The sequence below is a fragment of the Eublepharis macularius genome, chromosome 17 (assembly GCF_028583425.1).
Source record: "Eublepharis macularius isolate TG4126 chromosome 17, MPM_Emac_v1.0, whole genome shotgun sequence".
Lineage (NCBI taxonomy): Eukaryota > Metazoa > Chordata > Lepidosauria > Squamata > Eublepharidae > Eublepharis > Eublepharis macularius.
In genome coordinates, this window is record NC_072806.1 from 2,952,048 (window position 1) to 2,979,418 (window position 27,371).

General features: G+C 45.8%; 2 protein-coding genes across 2 annotated transcripts in view; both read left to right on the top strand.

The window, feature by feature from the left end:
* Nucleotides 1-2,890, top strand: part of SSU72 (SSU72 homolog, RNA polymerase II CTD phosphatase) — a 48,051-nt gene extending 45,161 nt beyond the window's left edge. The window contains exon 5 of the mRNA XM_055001723.1: nt 2,182-2,890. Within this exon, the coding sequence (XP_054857698.1) occupies nt 2,182-2,283 (102 nt within the window). The 3' untranslated portion in view covers nt 2,284-2,890. The remainder of the gene's footprint in view (nt 1-2,181) is intronic.
* Nucleotides 2,891-7,803: 4,913 nt separating this feature from the next.
* TMEM240 (transmembrane protein 240) overlaps nt 7,804-27,371 on the top strand; it is a 37,558-nt gene continuing 17,990 nt past the window's right edge. Inside the window, exons 1-3 of the mRNA XM_055001760.1 lie at nt 7,804-7,834; nt 9,452-9,672; nt 9,943-10,049. Of these exons, the coding sequence (XP_054857735.1) occupies nt 7,804-7,834; nt 9,452-9,672; nt 9,943-10,049 (359 nt within the window). The remainder of the gene's footprint in view (nt 7,835-9,451; nt 9,673-9,942; nt 10,050-27,371) is intronic.

Sequence of the window (27,371 nt, forward strand, 5' to 3'; positions counted from 1 at the left end):
TTGGCTGTACATGTGCAAACTGCTGTATGCACATGAAGAGAATAAGTTAACGATCAAATGCTGAGTGCGGTCAAGGTGCCGTCTCTGCTACAAAAAGAAATGGGAGCAGCTGGGTTTGTAATTGGGTCAGCAAGCCTGGGGCAGACCTGGGAATAGAACCTTCCTCTCCAGAGGGCCCCACCCCTGTCGAAATGAGGCCACTCTCCTTACGTCTGAATGAACCGGCTAGGAAAATAAAAGGCTTATGTCAAACTCATTCTTAAGTGAGTACACCTTGCTGCCCCGATGTGTTCTTTGTTCCAAAGTTTTCTAGGAGAATTTCACATTCTGGTTGTTTAGGCTTAGGTGTAAAGCAAGTTTCTAGTCCACACAGGCAAAAATTAAAATATAGAAAAAAACAAAATGTACCAAAGGCTGGGCAGCCCTTGAGTTCCCGAGTTCTAGAGTTGGGGCTTGTACCCCTTTCTTTATGCCTGTAGCCTACAGTGACAGAATAATGCATATGAAAATATATGCAAATAGGCTTCATATGGTTCACTGCGGGCACAAAATTCAAGGGCCGAGCGTTCACAGCACTGAGCCGTGGTCTGCTATTTAGCAAGTACCAGTGACAGGAAAGCCTGTGGCAGTAGAAAGGAGCAAGGGTCCAGCAGCACCTATAAGACTAACCAAATTTGTGGCAGGGTAGGAGCTTTCATGGGCCACAGCTCACTTCTTCAGACCCAGCTCACTTCTTCAGGAAAGGCTGTTGTGTGTGTGTCTCAGCTGGCAGCACAGGGCGGGCAAGGCTGGGCTCAGGCCCTGTTTGCGAGGAGGCCTGCTCGCCGACCACCAGTTCTGTCCCAGCCACGTCCCATGTGAGGGGGCTTCCCTCCTGTCCTGTGCCAGTGAAGGGGTCCTTGACGCATTCTCAGCTCGTGTGGCTTGCAACCCCCCCCCCCCCATCCCCAGGGGTCCGATGCCTTTATCCTCCTGAAAGCGAAGAGTCCAGATTGCCCACAAAGGCCTTTGGGGTTGAGTAGATTATGAAACCCAGTCTTTTTCTAACACATTTATTTATTTATTTATTTATTTTATTCTGTTTATATCCCACCCTCTCCGCCAGCAAGTTCAGGGTGGGTCACAAGAGTGATAAATCACACACAGTTAAATATACTTTAAAACAGGGATAAATCACACACAAATCAGTAATTAAAAGGTGTCTACTAACAAAACCAAAAAAGGCTTTAATGAAGCCATACAATGCAGACGGTGAGATGGATCTACTGATCACGTCCAGGCAGCAGGATATATAGCGGGCACGGGAAGGGCACGGGCAGTCAGGAGGGACAAATCGCAGATGCCTCAGCCATAGGCCCGGTTGAAAATTTCTGCCTTTCAGGCCCTGCAGATTTGCAACAAATCCCACAGGGCCAGGTTCTCCATTGGGAGCGAGTTCCACCAGGCCGTTGCTGTTGTGGATTAGATCTGGATTTGGTGGCCAGGAATAATTATTATTCAGTGGTAGAAGTTTAGTTTATTATCGTCTTTCCCACCTAGAACAATGCTGCATTGGGTGGCTGGCGTTAAAAGAAATCACATGGGTTGATGCTGCCAATCAGATATGATTACGTGGTGACATTGCAGGCGGGAGGTACAAAACAGGGCAAATGAGAGTGAACACTTAGAGCCAAGCTACAAGTGACGCCTGACACAGGTTGGACACTTGTCAGCTTCCCTCAAGTTTTGATGGGAAATGTAGGCGTCCTGGTCTTGCAGCTGTAATGGAGAGCCAAGCTGTAAAACCAGGACGCCTACATTTCCCATCAGAACTTGAGGGAAGCTAACAAGTGTCCAACCTGTGTCAGGTGTCACTTGTGGCTTGGCTCTAAGGTGTAATTTTTCCCAAGCTGTGTCACAAAGTGGGACATCTCTTTTTTGGCGCTGCTGAAAACATTCCCAAATCGTAACGAGAGTTTATCCCTGGTTATGCACTTTTTGTAGTTACGGGAGATGATTCAGGGCATTTTTTTTTTTAGTTCAGTAGTCAAGTAGGTGAGCACCCCCAAATGGAACACTATCAGTGAATAGGGTTGTAAAAACTGGAGGGTTTGTTGTTGCTGTTAAGTTTTAAAACTGTTTCAAAACGTAGGTAGAAGTATATTCAGTGCAATAAAAGGGCCTTTCCGCTTTTCCTTTCAGATACAGCACACGGAAGATATGGAAAATGAAATAGACGAGCTGTTACAAGAATTCGAAGAGAAAAGTGGACGGACTTTTCTACACACGGTCTGCTTTTATTGAAAGCCCGCCTGTCTCCTCCTCTAGGCCTTACTATTGCAGACAAAAGAAGCATGTGGTCAGGTTCTGAATCGACTGGACTTTTGCCCTTCTCCTGGCAGAGTGACTTGACAGACTACTTTTTTTATTGTTGCTGTTTAAAAAAAATTTTCCCCCTCCTTCCTTGGTGTTTTTTTTTTTTTACTTTTTTGGGGGGGTGTTTCGATATTGAAACACAAAAACGAACTGTGTGTATGAAAACAAGAAATTATTATAAACATAAAAGCTGCTTTATTTAAGAGACGTAGAAAGAATCAAGATTTTTTTTTAACCTTTTCCCCATTTTCTCCCCCTCCACTGTCCCTTCAATATCCTACTTTAACAGTTATAAGTAGGGTTTTAATTATAAAGGTCATATTTCCCAAATGGTATCGTTTGTATTTTCCAGCTTTAAAAGGTTTTATTTTAGTTGTTTTGAAGATTTATTTTGTGGGTCAGGGATGGGAATACCTTTTTTTTTCTTTTAATGGAATGGACTGAATGTCTGGGATATGCAAAGTATGACTGGGATAAATATCTGTATATTATTAAGAATGAAATTGGAAGTCTCCAATAAATCCAAAAAGCTCAATTTCTCCCCTGTTCTTTGTTACAGAAATACATTTATGTAGTTTGGGCTTCCCCTCCCCGCCCCCAAATGTTTGCTACAGGTAGTGAAATCAACTTCTTTTTGATGGTTGTTGTGGGTTTTCCGACTTCTTTTTGACTAGATCAGTTAAATTATAAAGTATTCCCTCTCCTGGCCTGGATCCCAGCGATGTTGTCCACCGGAAGAAGAAATGACCGTCAGTGGAAAGAGAAGGCAGTTTCTTCCGATTCTCCCCTTTCTCTGCTGACCTCTATTTGTCCCCCTCCAGGTGCAATTGTCAGGGGGGCACAGCAAGTGTGGGGGTGGGGAGTCAGACAGCTTGTTTCTGGGAATACTTCTTTTGTTTATGCTCTGTGTGATCCAAACCAAAATATTCTATCTGCTAGCTAAGCAGGGAACAAGAGCAAATCACGAGCTTGACAAAATGAACTCCCCCTCCTCAGATAAGGTAGGGACTTCTGCGTACTGAGCAAACTCCTCCCAGGTATGGCTTAAAAAACAACACTGTGAATTGACCTCCAAAACATCTAAGCCACCCTCAAATACCCTGATTCAAAGTGTCTTGTTGCTCCTTGCTTTTCGAGAGTGGCCCTTCTCATACACACTTGCAAATCTCACATTTCTCTTCCTGGGTCTTTGTAGCTGGTTTCCATGGGGACCAAGGTTTTCGGTGACTATAAAGTCTTAAAAACATGGAGGGCCGGTTCCTTGTCGAGACGGCAGCCATTTTGTAAGGTGGCTGTTTGGATCGGGCTTTGTTATGCTGGCCGAGCTCTGGGTCCAATCTTGCAAGGGTTCTGAGCAAATTGCCTCCTTTCTGAGGAAAGCGTCTCCCGTGGAAACTTCGGCCCACTAGGCTGCTGCTAAGGGTGCAGGCCAGTAAGGAATGCTGCCAATTTGCACACTACTTCCAAAACATGAACCAGGACACTGAAGAAGGTGGTAAGCAAGCAGTTTATTCATTGACGAACAATGTTGTAAATATGACCCCCCCCCCCAATCATCATCGTAGCTGCATTGCCTGTAAAATCTTGGTCTGTCCCCATAGCAACAGGCCATGCGGTTTTTGCAAAGTTGCAATATATCTGGCAGCAGCACCAGGGGCAAGACAGACCTGCTCATGGTCTGAATCTCAAAGGATGGAGCTTGGAAACAAATGGGTGGAGCTTAGTATGGATGGGTGAGGCCTAATAGCATATGGATGTGGGGAGGGGTTAAAGGAGGGCATCCACTGGGCCATGGAGTTGCTTCGTGCTCCGGAGGTATAGCTTGATGGTTGTGAGGGAGGTGGAAAAAACTTCCCCTGCAGACCTCAAGAAGGAGAATAAAACCCTGCACCTTCAGGCAAAACCCCTCTAAGAGCGGAACCACAAGTGACAAAAGGCACAGGTTGGACACTTGTCAGCTGCCCTCAAGTTTTGATGGGAAATGTAGGCAGCCTGGCGGAATGTTGGACAAGTGACAGTTGAAAAGTCCATTGGACAGCCGTTGGAGAGCCAAGCTGCGAGACCAGGATGCCGACATTTCCCGCCAAAACTTGAGGGGAGCTGACAAGTGTCCAACCTGTGTCATTCATCACTTGTAGTTCCGCTCTAAGACTCAGCAATTCAAGATGCAAAGAGTTCTTTGGAGAAAAGTATTAAGTGTTCGCTTGTAGTTGCAAATGATGCTTTCTAGACTTGCCCAATGGGTTGTAGCAGGTTATTTGGTAATGTTGGCAGAGCCCTAAAGAGCCAAGGTGTAAGTGTGGGCTGGAGCTTGGGTATATGTGGTGGAACTTGCTTTTTAACTTTTGCTTCAAATGCTGCCTCTCCTTTTGAAAGCTCCTCAGGTTCCAAGCGGCGTGCCATGTAGCGTGGTCAGGGAGGAGGGACTCTCAGAAACGCAAGTCCCTTGGCCTGGTGGAGGTGGTGGTGTGGTAGAGGTGGGATTTTTGACTAATCCCTCTCTGTAGTCATGGTGGGTCGAGGTTGTGGTTCAGAGGCAGATCCACTTATCTTGTCTGCAGAAAATCCCAACTTCAGGACCTGTGAAAAAGTTTTCCGAGGCCAGGTGGTAGAGATGCCTTTCTCTGCCTGAGGTCCTGAAAAGCAGGGGCTAGTTGGAAGAGCTGATCCTGAGCTAGAGGAACTAATAAGCCACTCTCTGTCAGCCTAACCTATGTCACGGGGTTCTTGCAATGATAGTGAGGGGGGGAGAGCTGTGACTGCTGCTTCAAGTCCCTTATTGGAAGGACAGGCTTTGTGCTGGTGAGCTAATCTTGCACTAATGAGGGATTCCTGATCACTCGCACAGACCTTTGGAAACCAGTTGAAACTAAATGCTCTTGTGAGCAAAAATGATGATACTTGTTTGGTATTTATGCCCCGCTTTTCTCTCCAGAGGTGACCTAAAGCAACTTACAACCCTGGGAGGTAGGCTAGGCTGAGAGTGAGACCAGCCCAAGCTCACCGAGTGAGCTCCGGACAAGCAAGGACAAGTCGCTCAGATTCTGGTCCAGCTCTCTAACCACTATAACACACTGGCACATTTTAATACTTTGACTGAAGTAGGGTAGATTGACCAGAGAACCAAAAAAGAGTTTTTGTGGCAGTGATGTGGCAGACAAGTCTTTGCATTGGCCAGTTTGGATTCAGATCACACACAAAATAGTAAAGAGTCCAGTAGCACCTTTAAGACTAACCAACTTTATTGTAGCATAAGCTTTCGAGAACCACAGCTCTCTTCGTCAGATCACACACACACACCCCGCCGCCTAGCTGTGTTTGTGTGTATTCTTTTTCTCCTTTCCAGTAGAACTGGTTGTGTTGAAATTCATGTCTGAAGCTCATTAAAGACAAATCCAACCTGTGGGTTTTTTTCATCTTTCAATAGTAATGGAATTTAATTGTCTAGTGAAATTCATTTTATATAATTTCCCCTTTAGGTAAGGAGAAAAAAAAACAGTTGCCCATTACAGGGCAATGGAAAGAGGCCAAAAATAATGTTGCATAATTAAAATTAGATTTTGCCTTCACATTAGAACATGCAAAATGGCAAGTTCTTTTTTTCCTCCACTTTCCAAGGAGAGAGAAACAATTAAATAACTGTTTAAAAGTGTGAACTTTCCCTTGTTGGTTTAAATTGGCACGCCACTTTCCAAATCAATGGCTAGCAAAGGGGCAAACTGAAGTCGTACATGGGTGGTTTTGTTCATTTTTTTATTTTAGCTATTCTCATATGGTTTCTATGTTTCTTCTGGTGGAAAGTGGATTTCTGCCTGTAATTTTTTTATTCCCAGTTGGGCTAAAGTTCTGTGTGATTGAGCATGCCTGATTTCGAGGCAATTAAAATTTGGAGTGGGCAGAATTGCTGTTCCAATTTGTTCACAAGCTGCAATGAATACACGTACAATCTGTGTACAGTTTACACTGCAGCAAGGTTTGGGTCTGACAGCTCCTTAAGGACCAACATGAGTTTCCAGGGTATAAGCTTTCGAGAACCAAGCTCCCTTGCTCAGATATCTGGTATCTAACAAAGGGAGTTTGACTCTTGGGCCCCCATTGGGAAGAAATGCCTGTGTGTGTGTAGGAAATAAATGAAACCAGCATTTAACCCATACAAATCAGCACCGAATCATTGCTGACACATGGGGAACGTCACATCACAACGTTTTCTTGGCAGACTTTTTACGGGGTGGTTTGCCATTGCCTTCCCCAGTCATCTACACTTTACCCCCCCCCCACCCCGGAAACTGGGTACTCATTTTACCAACCTCGGAAGGATGGAAGGCTGAGTCAACCTTGAGCCAGCTACCTGAACCCGGCTTCCGCCAGGATCGAACTCAGGTCGTGAGCAGAGCTTGGGCTGCAGTACTGCCGCTTACCACTCTGCACCATGGGGTGCTTTATGACTATTATTATTTATTAAATTTATAGTCTGCCCTCCCCGCAGTAGGCTTAGGGCAGATTACAGCATACATATAAATACAATAAATATAACAGTAAAATCACAGAATCCCAAGATCCAAGTTCAGAGGCATAAAACAGCTCCGGGACAAGATTCCCTTCACCTGCAAAGACACATGCAAAGTGTGCATCAAAAGACAGAAATGGGCTACAAATGCTGCTTGAAAACTAAAGTTGAACAACCAAGAAAAAAGCCATTAAACCACTGGGTGGGTTTTCATTCATTCATTCATTCATTCATTCATTCATTCATTCATTTATTTATTTATTTATTTGTAGTCTGCCTTTCTCGCCGAGACCCAAGGCAGATTACACAGTGCAGTACAATATAATACAACGGCTAGGACATTCACTGAGTAGAATACAATATAATCAACAGTTAAAACATTCAATGAACATAACATTAGAAGCAAGTTTTGAACACGAATATGCTAGCTTGGTGGGGGTGGGGGGCAATCTGTTACTCTCCCCCTCCCTACACGCACACAACGACTATGGAAATGTGTTTAAACTCTTAAGAAAGGACGGCTGCATGCCCAATAATAACCATGAATGAACTCTGAAAGCAGAGCACGAGTGGATTTGTCTGCTGTACCAAAAGCTACCAGCAGAGAGCAGGCGCGAGCACAGTCGCTTATATGTGCCTTTTGCCAACGTAACACTGTGGTGCCCTCTTTGGCCGAGGGAGGGGGGAGGCTACTCAGGTGTCTTCTTAGAGACTATTTTTTTTTAAATTGCAATTTGCTGCTCCTTAGATCTCACCATGGGGATGCTTGTTCTGGAAAACCAGATTAAAAAAATTAATCCTTCTGCCATAAAACACCTGCCTCCCTTTTATTCCTCCCCTCACCACAGTCGCACCTGAATTACCAGCTTTAAAATCGGTCCTTCCTAAAAGTTTCGGGGGGGGGGGAGTATTAGGGTGTGCGCGCGCGGTGGGGGGACGAGATGGCCATTGCTACCTTCTCTAGCTGGGGGAGTAGGGGACGCCGAGCTTTCTCACCAGGGATTTCCAAGGCAAGATGGGAGGGTGGTGAATTTTGGTGCTACTGACAACCAGCCCTATAACCGGAGCGAAGAAGAAGAAGAAGACAGACTCCAAATGTGCTAGCACCGTTTTGCTGAAAGGAAGAGCAGAGAGGCAGAGAGGCAGGGGGGAAAGCCACCCAGTTGTGCAAGGTTTTTTTTTGGACACAGAGAGAGATTAGTAAACAGAGAGAGCAGCATCTGCAGAATCTATTACCCCCCGCCCCCCGCAAGCAATGAGCGTTTAAGATGGAGCAGCGTCACCTCAAATAGGTAAATGCTTTTTCTTGCTCTCTCTGCAATTGGGGAAGGGGGCTTGTCAATTGCACGGGAGGAAACTGACACGGCCCGCAATCGCGCCTCTCCCGGGCCCCGGGAAGGGGAGGCTCCCCTGCAAAAGGGGGGAGGGGATCAGCCCGACTGTCCCACATCTGAAATTCGCGGGGCGGGGCTGGGGCTGGGGCGGGGGGTGGGGAAGGGGATTTTTTTGTTTGTTTGCTTGCCTGCTGTGTTTAGCCTGATTCGCAGGTGGGGGGAGGAGAGTCGTGTTTGGGTTTGGGAAAAAGAAATCTCTCCCCCTCCTTGTTTGGGTTCCCCTCCCTGAATATGTGTGTGCGCGCTTAAAAATCCATTGGACTCACGCCTGGTGCAGAAGAGAGATTCCAAACTCAATGTCACAACATAAATAAGAGAACGGCAGGGTGGGAAGGGGGGCAGTGGGAGAAGGGAGGGGAGGGAGAGAGCAGCTAGCCCAAACCCATCCTCGGGTCACGTTTTTTGGGGGGTGGGGGGGATTGCTTCTGCAAACCACACACATACACACACACACACACACCCAGCAGCAGCAGCAGCAAGAAGCAAGCCGCCGCACAGGATGGAGAGACTGGCGTGTCTCTCTCTCTCTCTCTCTCTTTCCCTCTAGCGATGGGTTTTGCCCCCTTTTCTTCCTAGCAAACGCGCCAGGGAAGGCGAACCTCTCGCTTTAGAGGACTCCAGCATGACGCCAGGCTCCGCCGGGCTTCAGCATCCAGCCGCTTCCTCCCGTTTTTAGCCTTACTAGGAAAAGCGAGGGGGGGAGGGGAGGGGGGAAGAAACCCCCCATGTGAACCCCCCCTTCCTTTGCACCGATTGCTGCTTACCCATTTCCACAAGGATGCCTTTCCAATGGGGCAGGCAGCAAGCAGGCGCGGGGTTCCTTGTGACCGGTTCCCAGGGCTGAATCTTCCCCCATTTCTCGGTGCCTTGCGTGTGCTGCTAGCTTTTTCTTTCTTTTTTTAAAAATTCGCACTGGATCAATTTCTCTCCGGCGGTGTATTCCGTCGGTGGTGCAGCCCAGCAATGTGGTCGACCTCTCCGTTTCAGGGGCTCGGCGGAGCTCTGGATTTCGCTGAAGGAAAAACGATAATGATTTCCATTTTTTTCTGAATAATCCGGGAAAAGGACGGAAGGAAGGAAAGAGAGGGAGAAAGAGAGAAATAAAAGCACAGCCTCCCTCCCAAAGGAACCAGCTGGGGGGAGATCCTAGGAGTGGGGGTGCTTGTCTATGCTTGAAAAGTGGGGGGCCCTACAGCCTTTCCCCCCTCCGGACTGCAGATTGACTTGAAAACCTTGTATGTGACCATCTCTGACCTCTGCAGAAAATCTTGGCACCCTTTCCTCTCTTTCTTCATTTTGGGCAAGGGGCCGGGGGGTGGGCTGGGGGGGAGTGACGCGGCAGCTGTCAATTTCCAGCAGATGTCGGTGAATGCAAACACCATGATATTTATGATCCTGGGGGCATCTATTGTTATGGTAAGGACGCGTTTTTTCGCATAGGATTTCATTTCTTGTCCTTTCTTTCTCTCCCCCCAACCCCATCCCTGATTCTTGTGCCTTGAGTCCAGTCGTGGTCTTGTATGCATGTCTTTTCGTGTCCTGTTGTGGTTTGTGTGTATAGGTGTGTATAATTTTTTTTGGTAAATAAATTGTTTTATTGCCCCCCTTTTTTAGCAATGAAATGCGAGTGAAATTTTTAATTCCACCATCTCTAGACCTGATCAGCTGCCTTCTGGGCTCTTTCAGGCAATCGCGTGCTTGATGGATATGAATGCACTCCTGGACCGATTTCACAATTATATCTTACCGCATTTGAGAGGGGAAGACCGAGTTTGCCACTGCAACTGTGGGAGGTAAGTCCGGTGACAGCTGGGCCGTCCACCATCCTGTCCTGTTGCGTGGAGGTGGTGGAATGCCTGTAACTGTGGACTCGTGGCAAGCAAGGATTCATTGCACCCCCTGTAGATTTCACAAATTCAGGGTGGGGGGTTGCTTTCTAGATTTAAGATTCTCGGTGATGTCTTGCAAGGATTTGAACTGTCAATCAGAAACTGTAGCATTGGAGCATTTGAGACACCTCACCTAGCTTGCCTTGGAATCTTGCCAAAAGCCTTTCAAGATAGGCCTAGTATTACCCCCATATTGTGGGATAGGGGGTGAGAGACAGTGGTGGGCCTTAAGGCCACTTTGTGACATTTGAAGAAGGTTTTCTAAAGCTCAACCACTGCACTGACTCACCTTCTCACCTCTTTTATCTACCTATCCATCCCCTTCAATGTGCAATTAGCTTATGAGACTCACTGCCACCAGGTGTAGTGATATAACTTGCAGCTCAAATGGCTTTTTAAATGAAAGGATTAGACAAATGCCTGCAGAAGGACAGTGGCGGCTAACCTTGAGAGCTAAATGGGCCTGCCATGTCCCGGGACAATTGTATAAGAGGTTCTTGGGAAAGCCATTGCTGTCTTGCTTTGGTTGTGAACTAGCTGGCTGGCTGGTTGGAAACAGAATTGGATTCAATGGACCTTGGTCCAATTCCGTGAGGCCATCTATTTTTGCAAGAGCTGGCTCCCCCCCCCTTTAAAAAAAATGCATGTACACCTTGAAGGAAAGATGGATTTTTGTTGGACAACACCAGTCACCAGCCATGCTTAGCGCTGAAATCAGTGGCTTTCATAGCTGTGTGTTTTGGAGAAGAGCGGCTATTCTATAAGTGATAAGCTTACAGTGTCAGCCAAATCCGTTGGCCCCTCTAAGATGGAACCATTTTGGACAGCTGTCTCCCTCTTGGGCTCATTTTAGGTTATTTCATTCAGGATCCAAAATTTGCTTGGCTCTGTATAAATCTGGGCTTGCTTTGAATGGTCCATGTGTGCTTTTTTGGGATGTCAAATTTAGAACAGCCAAGTTTGTATTTCACGCTGGTTTGCATTCCCTGGGGTGCCTTAGGATTGTGGTCTTGAGTGAACCTTCAAACTTGTCAGATTATGCTTTGATAACCTTCTCATCAGCGTTCTTTGCAACCTGCTGGTACACCCCAAATACACGGATGTTAGGCTAACTGGAGGGATGCACTTTGCATAGAGTTACTTGAGGCTGTGAGGGAAAATGGTGGGGAGTTCCAAGAGCCAAAATTCAGAGGTGAACTTTCCCAGGGGGTTCCCACTGACCGCGGCCTCCCCAGGGGAAGCCCTGTTTGTTAAATCATTCCGTGGTTCCTCAGTAAGACGGATGGCATTGTTGTGTGGCATTTTTGCTTGCGGGTTTGTGGTGATGGGAGGGGGAGCTGGAGCTGTTAGACTTCAGCCAGGGAGATCTGGATTCAAAACCAGTGTTTTTTCTCCTTTGGATGAAAGGCAGGACAGGGATATATTAACTTGCTGGAGATTGGTTTAGGCTGTGCGACTTGGCGGTGGCATACCTGCTTTGGCTGCCAAAGGTTCCAGTTTCCATCCTTGGCATTTCCTGTACAAAGATTGCAGGTAGCAAGGACTGGGAATGACCCTTTCCTGTCTGAATACTGGAAAGCTACAAAGCCGGTGACACTGAGCGAGATGAACCAGTGGTTTCATGTACGATAGGGCAGTTTCATACATTCCTAAAGGAAATGGCCAAGATAACATAATACTTTTTGCATGCTGGCTTACTCCCTGGTGTCTCTGTTTGGAGGATCACAGGTGTTGGGGAAAGACACTTCTCAGCCTGAAAGCCCGTCAGATAAGAGGATACTTCGCTGGCTGGACTCAGTCCCTCTGTAACCCTTTCTGGATGGCAATCTGAATGGCTCTAAGAGCGGATTTCAGCACTGGCCTCAATGAATCATAAATCTCTGGTATTGGACCAGGTTCTTTTTATAGGGTTCTCCTTAAACGTCCACTGTGAATGGTGCCAGTTGGCTGGAGGTGACCATCTTCAGCTCCCAGTGAATCCAAAAAGGAATGTTAATCAAGAATCAGATTTGTTTTGTAGCAGAAAAAGTCTCCTATCTGCTGTTGGTGAGTCTATCGGTCTCTGATCATGTACTCGGAGTTCCCCCAGGAAGGAAGCTTTTCCTTGCCCTCCTGTGTCCTCTTCTGAAGTCTTGGGTGGGGCAATGAATGCAGGGAGAATCCGACGGCTAGGAAGAGCTTGAAGGTCACCTCATCCAACGGCACTGGATATTTTCTGCACACCTGAATAGTCCTGATGTCGAAGTGAGGAGGGGTGCAACGTCTGGCCGTCCAGATACCTTGCAAACAGATTTTTCTGGGGGAAAGCCAAGGTGTGCCTGGCTGGAGAAAGATAGGAGATGGAAGAGTCCAGGCTGAGCACCTCTATTTATTTCTTTACAAAATGCAAGCCCACTTTTTTGACCAGTTGAGTGGCTTGCATAAAACTTACATTGTGCCTGGATCTCGCGCCATTTGACCCTCCGCTTGTCTTTATCCATCGTGTTTTTATCCCATCCTTCTGGGAGAGGCTATGGCTTTGTGGTAGTGTGTCTCCTTGGCATTCAGAAGGTCCCAGGTTCGATCCCCAGCACCTCCAGATAAAGAAACAGGCAGCAGGTTATGTGAAAGACCTCTGCCTGAGACCCTGGAGAGCAGCTGCCAGTCCGAGTAGACAATACTGGCCTTGATGGACCAATGGCCTGATTCAGTATCAGGGAGCTTCATGACGATCCTCCTCCCCGCTTTATGTTAGACTATCATTTAATCATCCATTGCACTGCTTGGCCAAGTCTTCCCCCAGACCTAGTCCAACGCTCTGCTGCACTGGCTTTCTCTGGCTTTCTCTAATCACATCTGGATCAAGCCTCTATCACATCTGGATCAAACCAAAGAGAATCCCCTGACCAAAGGAACATTCTATGTAGTATCTTATGGTCGACTTGATGTTTTGACTCCAGCCAGTGAAGATTCTCCGTTTTCTGGTCATTGCTGTTGTGATTGTGAATACACATTCACATCAACAGTGGAGCACACGCACGGGATCTTTGTGTGTGCTTTCTTCCATTCACTGCTATTTTCCCTTTGTTTGCCCCCCTGTGCCACTGGAAGGAGCTTAAAAAAATTTGTAATTGCTGTTGTGCTATAGCATTATAACGAACCATTGCCTTGTTCTACTAGTTCCTTTGAATTCCCAACTTTTAAGAAATTGCTAGCCTTCCTCAATAAAAAAGGGCTAGAGACTTAAAACAAAACCAGAAGCCGAAGATTCAAAGGAACTAGTAGATTGTGGCAGTATAGATGATTATAACTTTATAGTGCTCTACAGCTGGCTAGCAAATACTGATTTTTTTAAAAAGCCAGAAAAACTCTCCAGCAGTACAGGAGAAAATGGCAGCTGTGGGGAAATGAGGCAAGGAAAATGGTACTGATGTGGGTAAGACCTGTAAAAATTCCCTTTTTTTGGAGAACTGATGGTGACGTTCTTGGCAGGGTGGACACTTATCCAAGAACTATTTGTTTAGTTTCTGCAAAGTTTCTGGGTTTCCAGTTTGGTGTAGTGGTTAAGAGCACGGGACTCTAATCTGGAGAGCCGGGTTTGATTCCTCACTCCTCCACTTGAAGCCAGCTGGGAGACCTTGGGCTAGTCATGGATCTCTGGAGCTCTCTCAGCCCCACCCACCTCTAAGGGTGTTTGTTGTTGTGGGGATAATAATGACATACTTTGTAAACCACTCTGAGTGGATATTAAGTTGTCCTGAAGGGCGGTATATAAATCGAATGTTGTTGTTATTATTATTATTATTCAGATTATTCCCTAAGACAAAATCCAGTCCTGAAACCAGCACTGTTCCCCTATCATAACAAACAAAGCATCTACTTCCTGGAAGCAGAAATCTAGCACAGCAGGGACAAACTCAATCCATTTTTATGCCATTTTGGGAACCTGTGCAGCTTCCAATCAAATTGAAAAAAGAGACAAAACTAAATACGGGGGGGGTGGGGGTGGGGGTGGGGAGGGGGTAGCAAAAAGACAATCCAGCCTGCTAAGAGATTCATGGGGTGTAAAAGTACAGGAAGATTCAAAAAGTCTTTGACGGAGCAGTATCACTGCGCTTGTTTCGATTTTGCATGTTGTCATTGTGTTTTCATTTCACACACTTCTGTTGACGGCATTTCCAATTCATTTCTTTCTTTGATGGCACTTGCATGCCAGTTATACTCCTTAGGTGCAAAAATAAGCATCACCATTGTGTGAATATAACGGGGGGGGGGGGGGGAGGAATTCGCGTGAGGATGCCAACGCGAAAATTCGTACCAGTTCAATTGGCAGAAGGCGAAAACAAAAATGAAACAGGTTTTCAAGACTTGGCTGAGAAAATTAGTCGCATCCCTAATTCATAAGAAACGCGAGAATCTTAACGGTGTGTTTTAGGAATCTTACATGCGTTCCTATGCAGAGTTACTCCATTATAAGTCCATTGAAGTCAATAGGCTTAGTCTGGAATAACTCTTCATAGGATACCACTGATAAGAACACCGCCTTTCAGCTTGTCTTCAGAGGCACCTCTCCAGATGTTTCTACTACCTTCATATAGTAGATAAACATCTGCTGGTGGTCCCTGGCCCCAAGCATGTTCCCTTGACCTCAGCCAGGGCCAGATCCTTTTCGGCTCTGACCCATTTCGGCCAGATCCTTTTCGGCTCTGACTCCGGCCTGGTGTAACACTCTCCCAGTTGAGACCTGGGCCCTGCGGGACTTACTACAATTCCGCTGGGCCTGTAAAACGGAGATGTTCCTCCAGGCCTATGAAAGTGGTTGAGAAGCTGGTGAACTATCCTGCTGGTCCCTGGCCTGTTTTCCTCTGTTCCGCTCCACTTTTTAATGGGATCTGTGGATTTTATTATTATTTTTTAATGATTTTAACTATTTATTGCATTTACATTGTGGCTTTTATGATTTTATGGTTTTGTGACCTGCCCTGAACAGAACAAAATAAATAAATAAATAAACAAGTTAAGCAGGTAGTAGTTGGAGGACAGGCCATTTTAGTGGTGGCACTTTAGTCACGGAATACCGGAGGTGCATGGGAATGAAAAGTGAGTCATCAGCAACACGGTTTGCTTGCCTTCCCGCTGCCACGGCGGCCTCTTCGGGGCCTCTGGTGGCCCAGGCTGTTTCCAGTGCAGTGGTGGGAAGGCCCAGCGCAGCAGTGCGGTTCTCCAGAGGCCCAGGACAGCCCAGTGCGGTGGTGGGAAAGCCTGCTGCAATGGCTCGGCCCTCCAGAGGCAGTTTTCTACAGCCTGTTTTACATAAGTTCCCAACGCTGTCTCCCCTCCCACCATCCCCAAACGTGACAAGTTTTTAAAGTCTCTGATCACTTTAAAGTGGAAAGAACCCAAGGCGGGGGACGAACTTGGATGTGTGTGTGTAGGGGGGGCGGCTTCCTCCAGCCCTTGTGAATAGCACCTGTTAGTTATGGCACGGGGGTGAAATCAAGCTCAGAAATGTGCACCATGAAGCACACATCCTCCAAGACCATTTTCATCCCTCAAACTCTCCCATGTGGTAAAGGGCAGTGGGGTAAACATACCTTCTTCCTCACACTTTATATCACTTAGGTTCATGGTTACTAGAGCAGCTTTTTACCTCCAAACCCCATCAATGGGGGTAATTTCGCAGGATCACTAGGCTGCCAAAGGTCCGGGACTAGGTGAGCTCAAGGGACTTCTCTAACTCACAGTCTTGAGCGGATGTGTTGTTTGGAGAAGGATTCCCCACTCGCTGTTCCTCCCCCCGCTCCTTGCCCTTCTTTGTGCCCTTTCTCCCCCAGCCTCTTTGATCTATCTGCAAAGAAGAGCATTGCACAGGCCAACTGGCACTCCGGCAGCAAGTCCCCCGGAGAGCGAAGGGGCTGCTTCGGAAGACTGTTTGCAAACTGGGATTAGTGCCGAGCGCAGCATGTTGGCAGCAGTGTCTGCACAAGAACTTCTCTCACTGGTCCTGATAGAGCTTGATCCATTTACAAGTGCTGGTGGCTGGTTCTTTACCTTTCGAAGCTCTAATGTGCCCTTGGTTGACATGCCCCATTGAGAACTTGATGGCTGAGAGGAGGTAGAGAAATTTCCCTAATGAGCAAATGCACTCGAGGTGGCTGTACCCCAATTTCTAGTTAATTCTCAGTTGACTCTCCTTTGTCACCCTCACCTCCACTTCTGCAGCTACATGCCCCCCTTTGCCTTCTTTAACATGAAACAACAATTGAATTTAACACTGGTGAGTGTGATGTGGATGCAGGCCACTCAACTACGTAGGATAATTTAGGGTCTTGTCCAACTAGGGTCTGAAGCTAGCTTGAAGGTGATTGGTGAATCAGATCTGTTGAGTTTTGACTGTGGTTTCACATGATGTACGAATCCTGGCTTGTTCCCTGGGGGGCCCCCTCTGCATGTCCCCAGCTACAGAAATGCCTGCCTAAGACAAAGACGATAAAACTCCAAGGAGGACTTGCTTCCATCGCCGCTAGAAATGCAGAGGCATGCGCATCAGTACCAGAGCTTCTGCACTTTGACATTTTCTGCGCCCTTTCCTCCATCTTCTTTCTTACTTCCACATGTGCTCCGCAGCACCTCTGCAGCGGCTCCCAAAGGGTGTGGTTGTCATGGTGACTCATTGCCCTGTTTTGTTTGGTTCTTTGAAACTGGTGGCACCACAGATTTTTATAGAGGGGTGGCCAAACTGCAGCTCGGGAGCCACACGTGGCTCTTCTAGACATATTGTGTGGCTCCCGGAGGTCGCTGAGTATCGCCGTGGCCATACATTTTATTTTAGTCTAATTTATTTCCTTCCCTTTCCTCCTTTCTTTCCATGTCTTTCCCTCCCTTTCCTTCTTTCTTTCCATGTCTTTCTCTCCCTTTTCTTTTCCTTCCTTCTTTCGTTCCATGTCTTTCATATTTTCAATAAAAATGTTGGGGTTGCCAGGTCTGACTCGGAAAATATCTGGGACCTTTGGGGGTGAAGTCTAGCAAGGATGTGATGTCACTTTTGAGATGTCACTTCCAAGTCAAAGGTCACGTGATGGCTCTTCCCAAGCTCCACCCCTTCTGATGATGTCACTTCCAGCATACTGCACCCAAACCTCACCCCTTTCTGTGATGTCACTTTCAGAACACTCCCCCAAACCCGCCCCTTCATCTGAAGTCACTTCAATGCACCATGTCTTGTGGCTCTCAAACATCTGACGTCTATTCCGTGTGGCACTTACATTAAGCAAGTTTGGCCACCCCTGTAGTACAGCAATTGTTGCTGTAAAAAACACACACACCTCCAAATAGCCCTCCAACAATGCAGCAGGGGAAAAAACGCAGAAAGAATGCTCCCTTTGAGGTTGGAAAATGGCATAATGTGGCCAGGGACCTTTGTAGAGCAGACCAGTGTATGCTATTCCTTCCAGACAATAGATCCAGAGGAGTTAGCCGTGTTAGTCTGTAGTTGCAAAATAGTAAAAAGTCCAGTAGCATCTTTAAGGCTAACCAACTTTATTGTAGCATAAGCTTTCTAGAACCACAGCTCTCTTCGTCAGATGCATCTGACGAAGAGAGCTGTGGTTCTCAAAAGTTTATGCTACAATAAAGTTGGTTAGCCTTAAAGATGCTACTGGACTTTTTACTATCTTCCAGACATAAAGCAGGTGAGAGCCAGTGTGGTATAGGGGTCAGAGTGTCAGACTAGGATCTGGGGGACCCAAGTTTGAGGTTCCAGTCTGCCAAGAAGTTCCCTGACCAACCTTAGGGCAGTCACACATTCTCAACCTAACCTACCTCACAGGGTTGTGCGGATAACATGGAGGATAGGAGAATGATGTAAGCCACCTTGGGTCCCCATGGGAGAGAAAGGTGAAGTATATGAAAGAAGTCAATCAATAATTTTTTTTAAAAATAGGTCAAAGTAAAACAGGTTTGGAAACAAGGATACAGGCTGGTGAAATCCTGGAAACTGCGCTGTTACAGCCTAACAGCATAACCCCATGTTGCAGTTTGGAAGACAACAAGAAGAAAATCTACATGTGGAAGCAACCAAGGATTCGAAAAGTTGTCTTTGAGCCAAATCCTGGCTTTGTGGATAGACTATGGTTAAAAGAAACTGATTTTTGTGTTGGTGTTTAGCTAGTAATTTAGCTCAACAAGGGACATGATCTACCACATCTGTACCAGTTTTCTGTCTCCTCTGATGTTATGTTCAGTCATATATTCTTGAGGTTTTAGATGGTGTCCCTTTTAACGCTTATTTCCAGATATTTTTTCCCTAACATCAGCCTGGCTTTAAAAATTATTCGTGTGTAGCGATATTTGCAAAGCTTCAGTTGCAATTTTACTGCATTCTTGTAGGCGTGTGCTCTATCAGGTACAAAGAGTTCCCCTCCCTGTTCTATCCTCATGACACCCCTGTGATGTAGGTCAGTCTGCAAAAGAGTGACTGACCGAAGATTACCCTGCCTTTCCTCCCCAGTTTATGAAATGGTGGATGGGAACAAAGCGTAACCCTGTTAGAATCGGCCTATCTCTGAAACGCTCTGGTCTAACCTAAGGCGATCTGGAGTTCTTTGGGGGGAAATCCTGTCAATTTCCCTTCAGGGCCTTTTCCAGATTGTGCCCTGGAATTCGAGCAGGATTCCTTGTAGAAGTCAAGGAGGAATAAAGTCGCATCAAATCCACTCCTCTCTGCCTGTGAAATTAACAAAGTTCCCATAAGGGCGAGATAAAATGGAGGCCAGACAAAGACCCTCTAACCAATTTGCCCCCTATACTTCCAGGGGACTTAAAAATTCAACGCGTATGGTGCTGCCCACTGCTGGGGCATACCCCATCATACCTCCTCTCTCTGCTACCAAGCCCCTGTTGTAGTAGTAGTAGTAGTAGTAGTAGTAGTAGTAGTAGTAGTAGTAGTAGTAGTAATAGTAATAATAATAATAATAATAATAATAATAATAATAATAATAATAATAAAAAATAGCCCCCATTGTCATCAAGGCACTGGGAACTATTTTGAAAAACTTCACAACTTATATAGAAAGCTTTCTTATATCAGCTTTCTGTTATATCACACCTACAGAACTGCAAAAGATAACGCTACTTGGAACAGCGTACATTTTACACCGATACCTGGCTGATACTTGTCTCTGGTGGAAACTCGTATCAGCTCAGCAAGGTCGATCGGTGATAACATGTGATCTTTATTATTGATTGTGTGGTGTGAAATCTTAATAATAATAATAATAATAATAATAATAATAATTTATATACCGCCCTTCAAGACAACTTAACACCCACTCTCAGCAGTTTACAAAGTGTTATTATTATCCTCACGACAATCACCTTGTGAGGTGGGTGGGGCTGAGAGAGCTCTGAGAGAGCTGTGACTGACCCAAGGTCACCCAGCTGGCTTCAAGCGGGGGAGTGGGGAATCAAACCCGGCTCTCCAGATTAGAGTCCTGCCTCTCTTAACCGCTACACCAAACTGGCTCCCTGCAGTGAAGGCCATTCTGGCATTCTGTTTTCCAAATGGTTTCCTGCCGTTTTTTGACCTCCTGGGATAGTGTCTGGGGACTCTGCATGCACATCCTCACTGGCTTCTGCTATCGTGTGTTATTTTGGTCCTGCTGGGTCCAGTTTTTGCCCCAGATTGGCCCGGGCAAGACTCCCATATTAAAACAATTTTCCAGTGGTTCCCAGACTCTGGACACTCCCGTGTTGCCGTCGATTCAATAGGTACGGGGGTGTTGAAGGCCTTGCAAAATTCCAAAGGATAGTCATTAGAAAGTTAAAGAACAAACGACCATCAGCTTCAGAGACTTTCATTTCCGGCACTGAGGGACTTATTTATAGGTGTACGGTCTAATTTATATACCTTATACATTTCAGATTCCTGTCTTTATCTCTTTGCCTGACGGATGAATGAACGGTTACATTGATATATGAACTGGTTTTTTGTATTTAACATCTTTATATTTATATATATTTATTGCACTGAGCATTTTGCACATAAAAGCATAATTTATATGTTCAAAAATATTGGAATTGTAGGTTTATTAGCCCCCAAGTGTGGTTTGTGCTGGGTACTTCACCTGGAGGTTGCCTAGGTCCATACAACGCTGAATTGTACAGCCACAAGGGGAGAGGTTCCAGGACCATTTTCACTCGCTAGTCTGCGCCAGGAGACTTTCGGTGTTTTCTTTCTGTTTCTTTATGGAGGTAGCAGATGAGCCAGGACAGGAGATGCCCAGGCTGCGCGTGAAACAGCCTCAGTGCCCCCAAAAGACAGCCACGATCTCCGGGAGCTGTCCCAGGCTCCTCCTTGCCAGCCATCTGGAAAACTCCAGGCTCGTTTCCTCTTTGATGACCACATTTACACTTGCTAAAATATTGTCACATAGCTTATACACACACAGCGAACGGAAGATTAGTTTTGGCAATCATGTTGCAGTAAAGCGGGACGAAAATATTCTGACAAGATGCTGGCTTTTAAAGGACGCCTGTTCCTAGATGAATGGACGTTTATATTTTGGTTATCAACACAATCCCTGATAGAAGTTGCCCTGTTTTTTTCAATGTGGTGAACAGTGCCCAAGCGTGGTAGTGGGAAGTGGATGCTTTTGACTAGGGTCCGAGGGGTGGGTGGGTAAGAGAGGTTGCAAGTCCTTTATCTTCTAAGGGCTTTCCCCACACGTTTCACCATTCCAGCACACCGTTTTGGGGAACTTCTGCATCATGTTATCCTTGATGTGATCTTTTCCAACCACGACTGATGTTCAGAAAAGCTTGCAGTCAAAGTGCCTTTGGAAACCATATGGATGAGACAGCACGCGTTTTTGTAGGTGCCGCCCACTTTGGTGCTGTTTTCCTTACCTCCACCCTCATGTCCACCGTTCCCACCCAGATGGCTTTCTGGGAAAATCTGTAATCGACAGATCGCTATAGCATTATAATGATCTACTGCAACGATGTAAGTCTCCTGACCTTTTCATTCCAGAGTTATAAAGGAAAACATAACAGTCTGTAGATTTCCCCTTGTAATTCTGCAAGGAAACTGGCCGCAGACTTAATTTTTCAAAATAAAATCTGGGAACGGGTACATTGTTGCAGTAACAACAACATTCGATTTATATACCACCCCTCAGGATGACTTAACACCCACTCAGAGTGGTTTACAAACTATGTCATGATTATCCCCGCAACAAAACACCCTGAGAGGTGGGTGGGGCTGAGAGAGCTAGAAGCTGTGACTGACCCACGGTCACCCAGCTGGCTTCAAGTGGAGGAGTGGGGAATCAAACCCGGTTCTCCAGATTAGAGTCCCGTGCTCTTAACCACTACATCATTTTAACACTATAACAACTAGTCAGTTACCAATATTAGGAAGCTCTATAGTGAAGGGAAGAAATGGTGGCTGCTGGGAAGGAACGCACAAGGGAAACTGCTGTGTGGATGCTGTCATGTTACTATGAATGCCTCTGTATTCGCAGCGGCAACAAGAGCTGCACAGAGATTTTTCATGTGTACACAGTCATGGTTTATTTCTGTTGGAAACAAAACAGAGTATTTCTTTCATGACTCATGTGACTGTCAGGCCTGATTCACACATGCAGAGAGATCAGGTGGCAATGGATAAATGTGGTAATAGAACTGACGGTACCACTTTGAACGCAGGTGGAAAATCACATTTTGGGATACTCTCCTAAAAATAGAAGGCTAGCATGGCAAGAAAAGAAAAAGATAGAAACCTTCGCCCTTGCTAGGATCGCCTTCTATTATTTAGGGATTTCTATGCATTCAATGCTGGAATCCACCATCTGAAAACCAAAGTGGTGCTGTCCACTTTACCACTGCATTGTCCTCCATGCGCGAACTATGGTTGTGGGATGTGATGTTGTGGGATGGCAAGTTACAACAAGTCTGTATAGGGTTGAGAGAAATGATGCCCAGGAGGGGGCTACAATGGAACAGGGTCTTCTTAGTGGTGGTACTGAGGTTATCGAATTTTTTCCCCTTCTTATCTGCCTCGTACAGTTTTTGTCCATAGAGGTCTTTCAAAGCCACTCATTTTTCAGAGGACATTGGAGGCAAGCCAGACACTTAGAGCTAACCTACAAGTGACACCAGATTCGTTTTTTTAAACGTGTCGGGAACACAATTTCACCTGGGAAATGTAGTTGAAAACAGTATTATGTCCCTAGCATAAGGAGAGCTGTGCGGGATCATTGTGAGAGACGAACCTTAAAATTGTTTTCTTGCACTCTCAATGGAGAGAGGAAGACAGGACCTTGCCCTAGTGCAGGGAGGCAGGGTAGGGGAAGTGCTGGTAGTTCATCTCTCCATTGAGATTGCAAGACAACAATTGCAAATTTCCTCTTCCCCAGCGATCCCGCATGGCCTTGTCTTTGAAAACCATCTTTGAAAAGCTCTTCTCCTCCCCTGCCTTCCCGTGGTAGGGACATTACGCTGTTTGAAACTACAGTTCCCAGGTAAAATTGCATCCCTGATACGTTAAAAAACACATGTCTGGCGTCACTTGTAGCTTAGCTCTTAGTTTAAATGATATTGTTTGCTTCTGGAGACCTGGCTTCAAATCCCCTTGTAGCTGCCACTTTGCGGGTCAATTGCTATTTCTCAACTTATCTGTGTTAGGTATACAACCCTGACGTCCATACAAGGAGGTAGGGTAAAAATAGAATAACGATCCCTCCTCCGTCCCTTCTGTTTGGGCTGCCATTTCTGGTTGATTTGCTGAAGCTGCACTGAGCCGGCCTCTTGGTGTCGATTTATGTTGATTTTAGAGTTTGTTTTCTATTTTTATCATAATTTGCTTAGTGGGCCTTGCTGGATGCAAAAGTGGGGTAAGCGTATCACAAATGAGTAAGTGTTGTTTTAAAGTGACTCGAGTTAAATTTTGCAAGGGTTTCAAAATAGTAAAAAGCAGGGCTTTTCCCCAGCTGGAACGCAGTGGAACAGAGTTCCCGAACCTCTTGAAAATGGTCACATGGCTGGTGGCCCCGCCCCCTGATCTCCAGGCAGAGGGGAGTTTAGGTTGCCCTCCATGCCACCAAGTGGTGCGGAGGGCCATCTCAACTCCCCTCTGTCTGGAGATCAGGGAGCGGGGCCACCAGCCATGTGACCATTTTCTCCGAGGGCAACCCTCTGAGTTCCACCACCTCTTTCCCCAGAAAAAAAGGCCTGGAAAAAAGTAATGCCCAGTGGAAATGCTAGGCAGCTTGTTGAGATATCTACTCTAATATTATTCAAATCTGCATGTCAGCACAGAAGTAAACATCACCTCCCCCCCCCCCCCAAGAGGAGAGCATTTTGTCATACTGCTCAAAAATTATCCCTTCGGTTGTAATTCTGGGAGATCTCCAGACCCCATCAGGTAGTTGGCAACCTAAGCTGTGGGCAGAGTTTCTGCACGTAGTCTTTGCCCACAGCTACCCTATGTTTTCCTGTTTAAGTTGGAGAAGAGGAGGCTTTCTTTCAAACCATCTTAAAGAAGAAAGTCTTGAAGCCCCGTCAGTTGTGCTTGGAAAGAGCACGCGGTCATGTAGAAGCATGTAGAATATCTGCAAAAAATAGGGGGGGGGTGGGCAGTTGTGTTCCACCCAGGTGGAAATCCTTGTCTGGAAGCAGCCACAGTAATTTATAATTGCATTTTCTTGTGTGGCTAAGACAACCCCATTGCAAACGATTTTTTCTAGCTCACAGAAGGTGCAAGAGCCAACAGTGTGCAGATGCTGCCTAACTTAAGTTGCATCTGTTTTAACCATTCTCTTCCACCATAGCATTCACACTTTCTGAAAATAAACATCCTTATATAGTGTTGCACCCTTGGGAGGGGAAATCAGTTTAAAAGGGAAGCCCCATTGCTAATTAATCTTCTCCTGTGACCTGACCTCCTTTAATAACTGACAGCTTAAGCTGAGATGCTGATTTTTAAAATGTTCTCCATTCCGCTCCCCAGTACTTCCCTCACGTTTAGAGCCAAGTTCCTTCCCCCACCCACTTCTTTTCTTTCGGCAACACCGTCACCAGCAGTGTTTAGGAAAAATGCAGCCTCCAGCCAATTCTCACATCCTTCAAACTGGAATCGTAAATTAATTTCTTCGAAAGAGCCAGACCAGAGTTCTCATGAAGTTCTTGCAGGCTGTTTGGGCCTCACAAATGAGTCTGAGAGACCCGAACAGAAGCCAAGATCCAAAGGAGCTGCCTGTATGAGCAGCGGAAGAGGGTTACATCCTCTTTCTCCAAAATAGTATAGAGTCCAGTAGCACCTTTAAAACTAACCAACTTTATTGTAGTATAAGCTTTTGAGAACCACAGCTCTCTTCATCAATAAAGTTGCATCTGACGAAGAGAGCTGTGGTTCTCAAAAGCGTATGCTACTATAAAGTTAGTCTTAAAGGTGCTACTGGACTTTTTACTCTTTTGCAACTACAGACTAACAAAGATCCAATTGGTGAAAAATGTCCTTATCTTTAACCAATGTCCCTATGTCCTTATTATGTCCAATGTACTTATCTTTCACCAATTGGATCTTGAACTTTGTGCCAAATAGGAATAGCATACTCTGAAGTATTAAATTATGTGTTGTATTTATTGTTATGTCGGGCAGGGTTCATATATTATATAAATAGGACTTTTGGTTGGATGGGGTTGCGATTCGGATGTGTGTGGCTGCTGCTCCAGCAGATTTGTTTTATTGCTAAATACTTTTGTTATCTTTGTTATTTCTTTAAATATCTACAGGCTGTCTCAAGGCTCTAGTTCTTAGTATATTATAAATATTTATTGTGATATTTATTCATATTTATATATTTTTCTTTATTTATTTATGTCATATATTACTATAGCACTGTGCACTTTAAGTAAAAATACAAAGAAAAATTATAATACTATTAGAGAATCTATACTTGTGTTTCTTCCAGATGGGGGTTTTCCTTGCATTATAGTGGTTACAGCTCCGGAGGAGCCCTTGGCCGTTTCCAGACTGCTCACCTTCTTCAGGAAAGGGGCGAAACGTCACGGTAAAAACGCGTGACGTTGCACCCCGTTCCGGAAGAAGGTGAGTAGCGTGGAAACGGTTCTTGTGTTGTTTGTTTTCAGTAACCTCTCGGTGAGGCCTGGAGTTCTCCCAGAATTACAAGTGATCTCCAAACAAGAGAGACGAGTTCCCTTGGAGGACGCAGCAGCTTTGGAGGCTGGACTGTGTGGCATATCACCCTTGCTAAGCTCTGCCCCCCTCCCCAAATTTTCCATGCCCAGGCTCCACCCCCAAAGCTCCAGGAATTTTCCTGGCAACCCTTGGCAACCCTAGGGCAAAGTGGCTTGTATGTAGTGTCTGTGAAAGAGGCACTTCACTCACCCTCGGCTCTCCCCTCTAGCCTCAGCTCCTCGGAGGAAGGGCAGAATAAAAACGTAGATTTATTCTTTGCTAATTATATTTTTATGTAGCTTGTCATAGCATTTATGTATCTGCCATTTATAATGTGAGCGTGGTTAAAAATGGTATTTCCCCCCTCCTTTCCTTCTTTGAACCACCCCTCAAATGGTTCAGAAGAGTGGAATAAAAAAAATATTTTCAATAAATAAATAAGGTGCCACGCAGTGCACAGCCTGCCACTTCACCCACTACAGCTGGCGAGGTTTATTTTGATCTGCTGATAATACATTGTAGGGCAAGTTTTCAAGTACAGCTTGAAGCAAAAGAACAAATCCACTTCTTGGCTTGGAAATTGGTGGAGGGCCGGCTGTTGAAGGAGAAGAGCATGCAGCCAGTAGGGTTGAGCCTTCTGGGGCCAGAGCTGGAAATATTTTATATATGGGGGGGAGGGGTCAAAAGTCAACAGCGGTCCCTGTTTTCATCTGAGAAATACTGGAAATTATGTAAATGTCTGTGGTGGTTATTCTTTTCATTATTTTCAAGTTCAGATCTCTTTTCTCAGCCTTGGAACTGAGTCTCTCTCTGCACGAGACATCTGACACGGGAAGAACACGTGTCAGGAGATGCAATGTTAGCTGGGAAGGGTAGTTTAAAAAGGCAGAGCTGGCGGCAGCGCAAAGTCTTTGCTATACACTGGAGCTGTGTGACGGGGCTGTGAACTGATCTGGGCTATTGCTTCCTTAGAAAGCCAGCAAGGAATTTAAATATGCAGGGGGTGGGAGAGAAGATCCTTTATATAACATGAGAATTCAGAGATACCCAGAGAAGCTGAGTGGCAGAAGGTTAAGGGCAGAGAAAAGGAAGTATTTCTTCACAAAATTTTGGAACTGAAGGGGCTGTGAAATGTCCGAAGGGAAACTTCAGCCCATTATGACCTTTACAGGTCCAAGTCCGGCACAGGAAGGCAGCTCTTCTGTAGGGTTGTGTTTTTTTTCTCCCTTTTTTGTTGTCCTTACTCAAGACACTGACGATCCATGACTGTTATGGTAGACAGTGTTGTGTAGTGGTTAGAATGCGGGCCCAGGATCTAGGAGACTCAGTTTTGAATCCCCACTCTGCTATAGCAGCTTGTTGGGTGACTTTGGCCCAGTCTCACACACAGCCTAACCTACCTCACAGGGTTGTTGTGAGGATAAATTGGAGGAAAGGAGAACGAGGTAAGCCACTTTAGGATCTCATTGGGGTATAAATGAAGCAAGCAAAAACCCCAAAAAATAAAGAAACAATGCTGACCTAGAGAGGCCAAAGATCTAACTTGGGGGCATAAGGCATTGTCATACGCCTTGATAATAATTTGGGGGGAAGGGCAACGGCTTAATGGTCAAGCACGTATTATGCATGTGGAAGGTCCCACATTCGATCTCTGGTATCTTCTGCTCAAGGATCTCTTGTGGGAGATGTGGCCGAATAGCTTCCCTTGCCTGAGACCCAGTAGAGCGGCCACTGGTCAAAGCAGAGAACACTGGGATAGAGGGGACCATCGTCCGACTTGGGATAAGGCAGTTACATTTGAGACTTTCCTTCTTTATGGGTGAAGACCATAAAGAACAGGTAGGGTCAGTGAACTGGTGGGGAGTGCCAGCTTTGCACGCCGAAGGTCCTAGATTCAATTTAAGTTCATTAGTTCGTTTCAAAGGATGTTGGGTAGCAGAAGTTAGAAAAGACTCTGTCCAGGAGCTGCTGGACAGACCAATGGGCCCTTTTCACTCTGCTTACCTGCTCCCAGGACATTGCAAAATATTGCGCAAAACCCGCAGAAG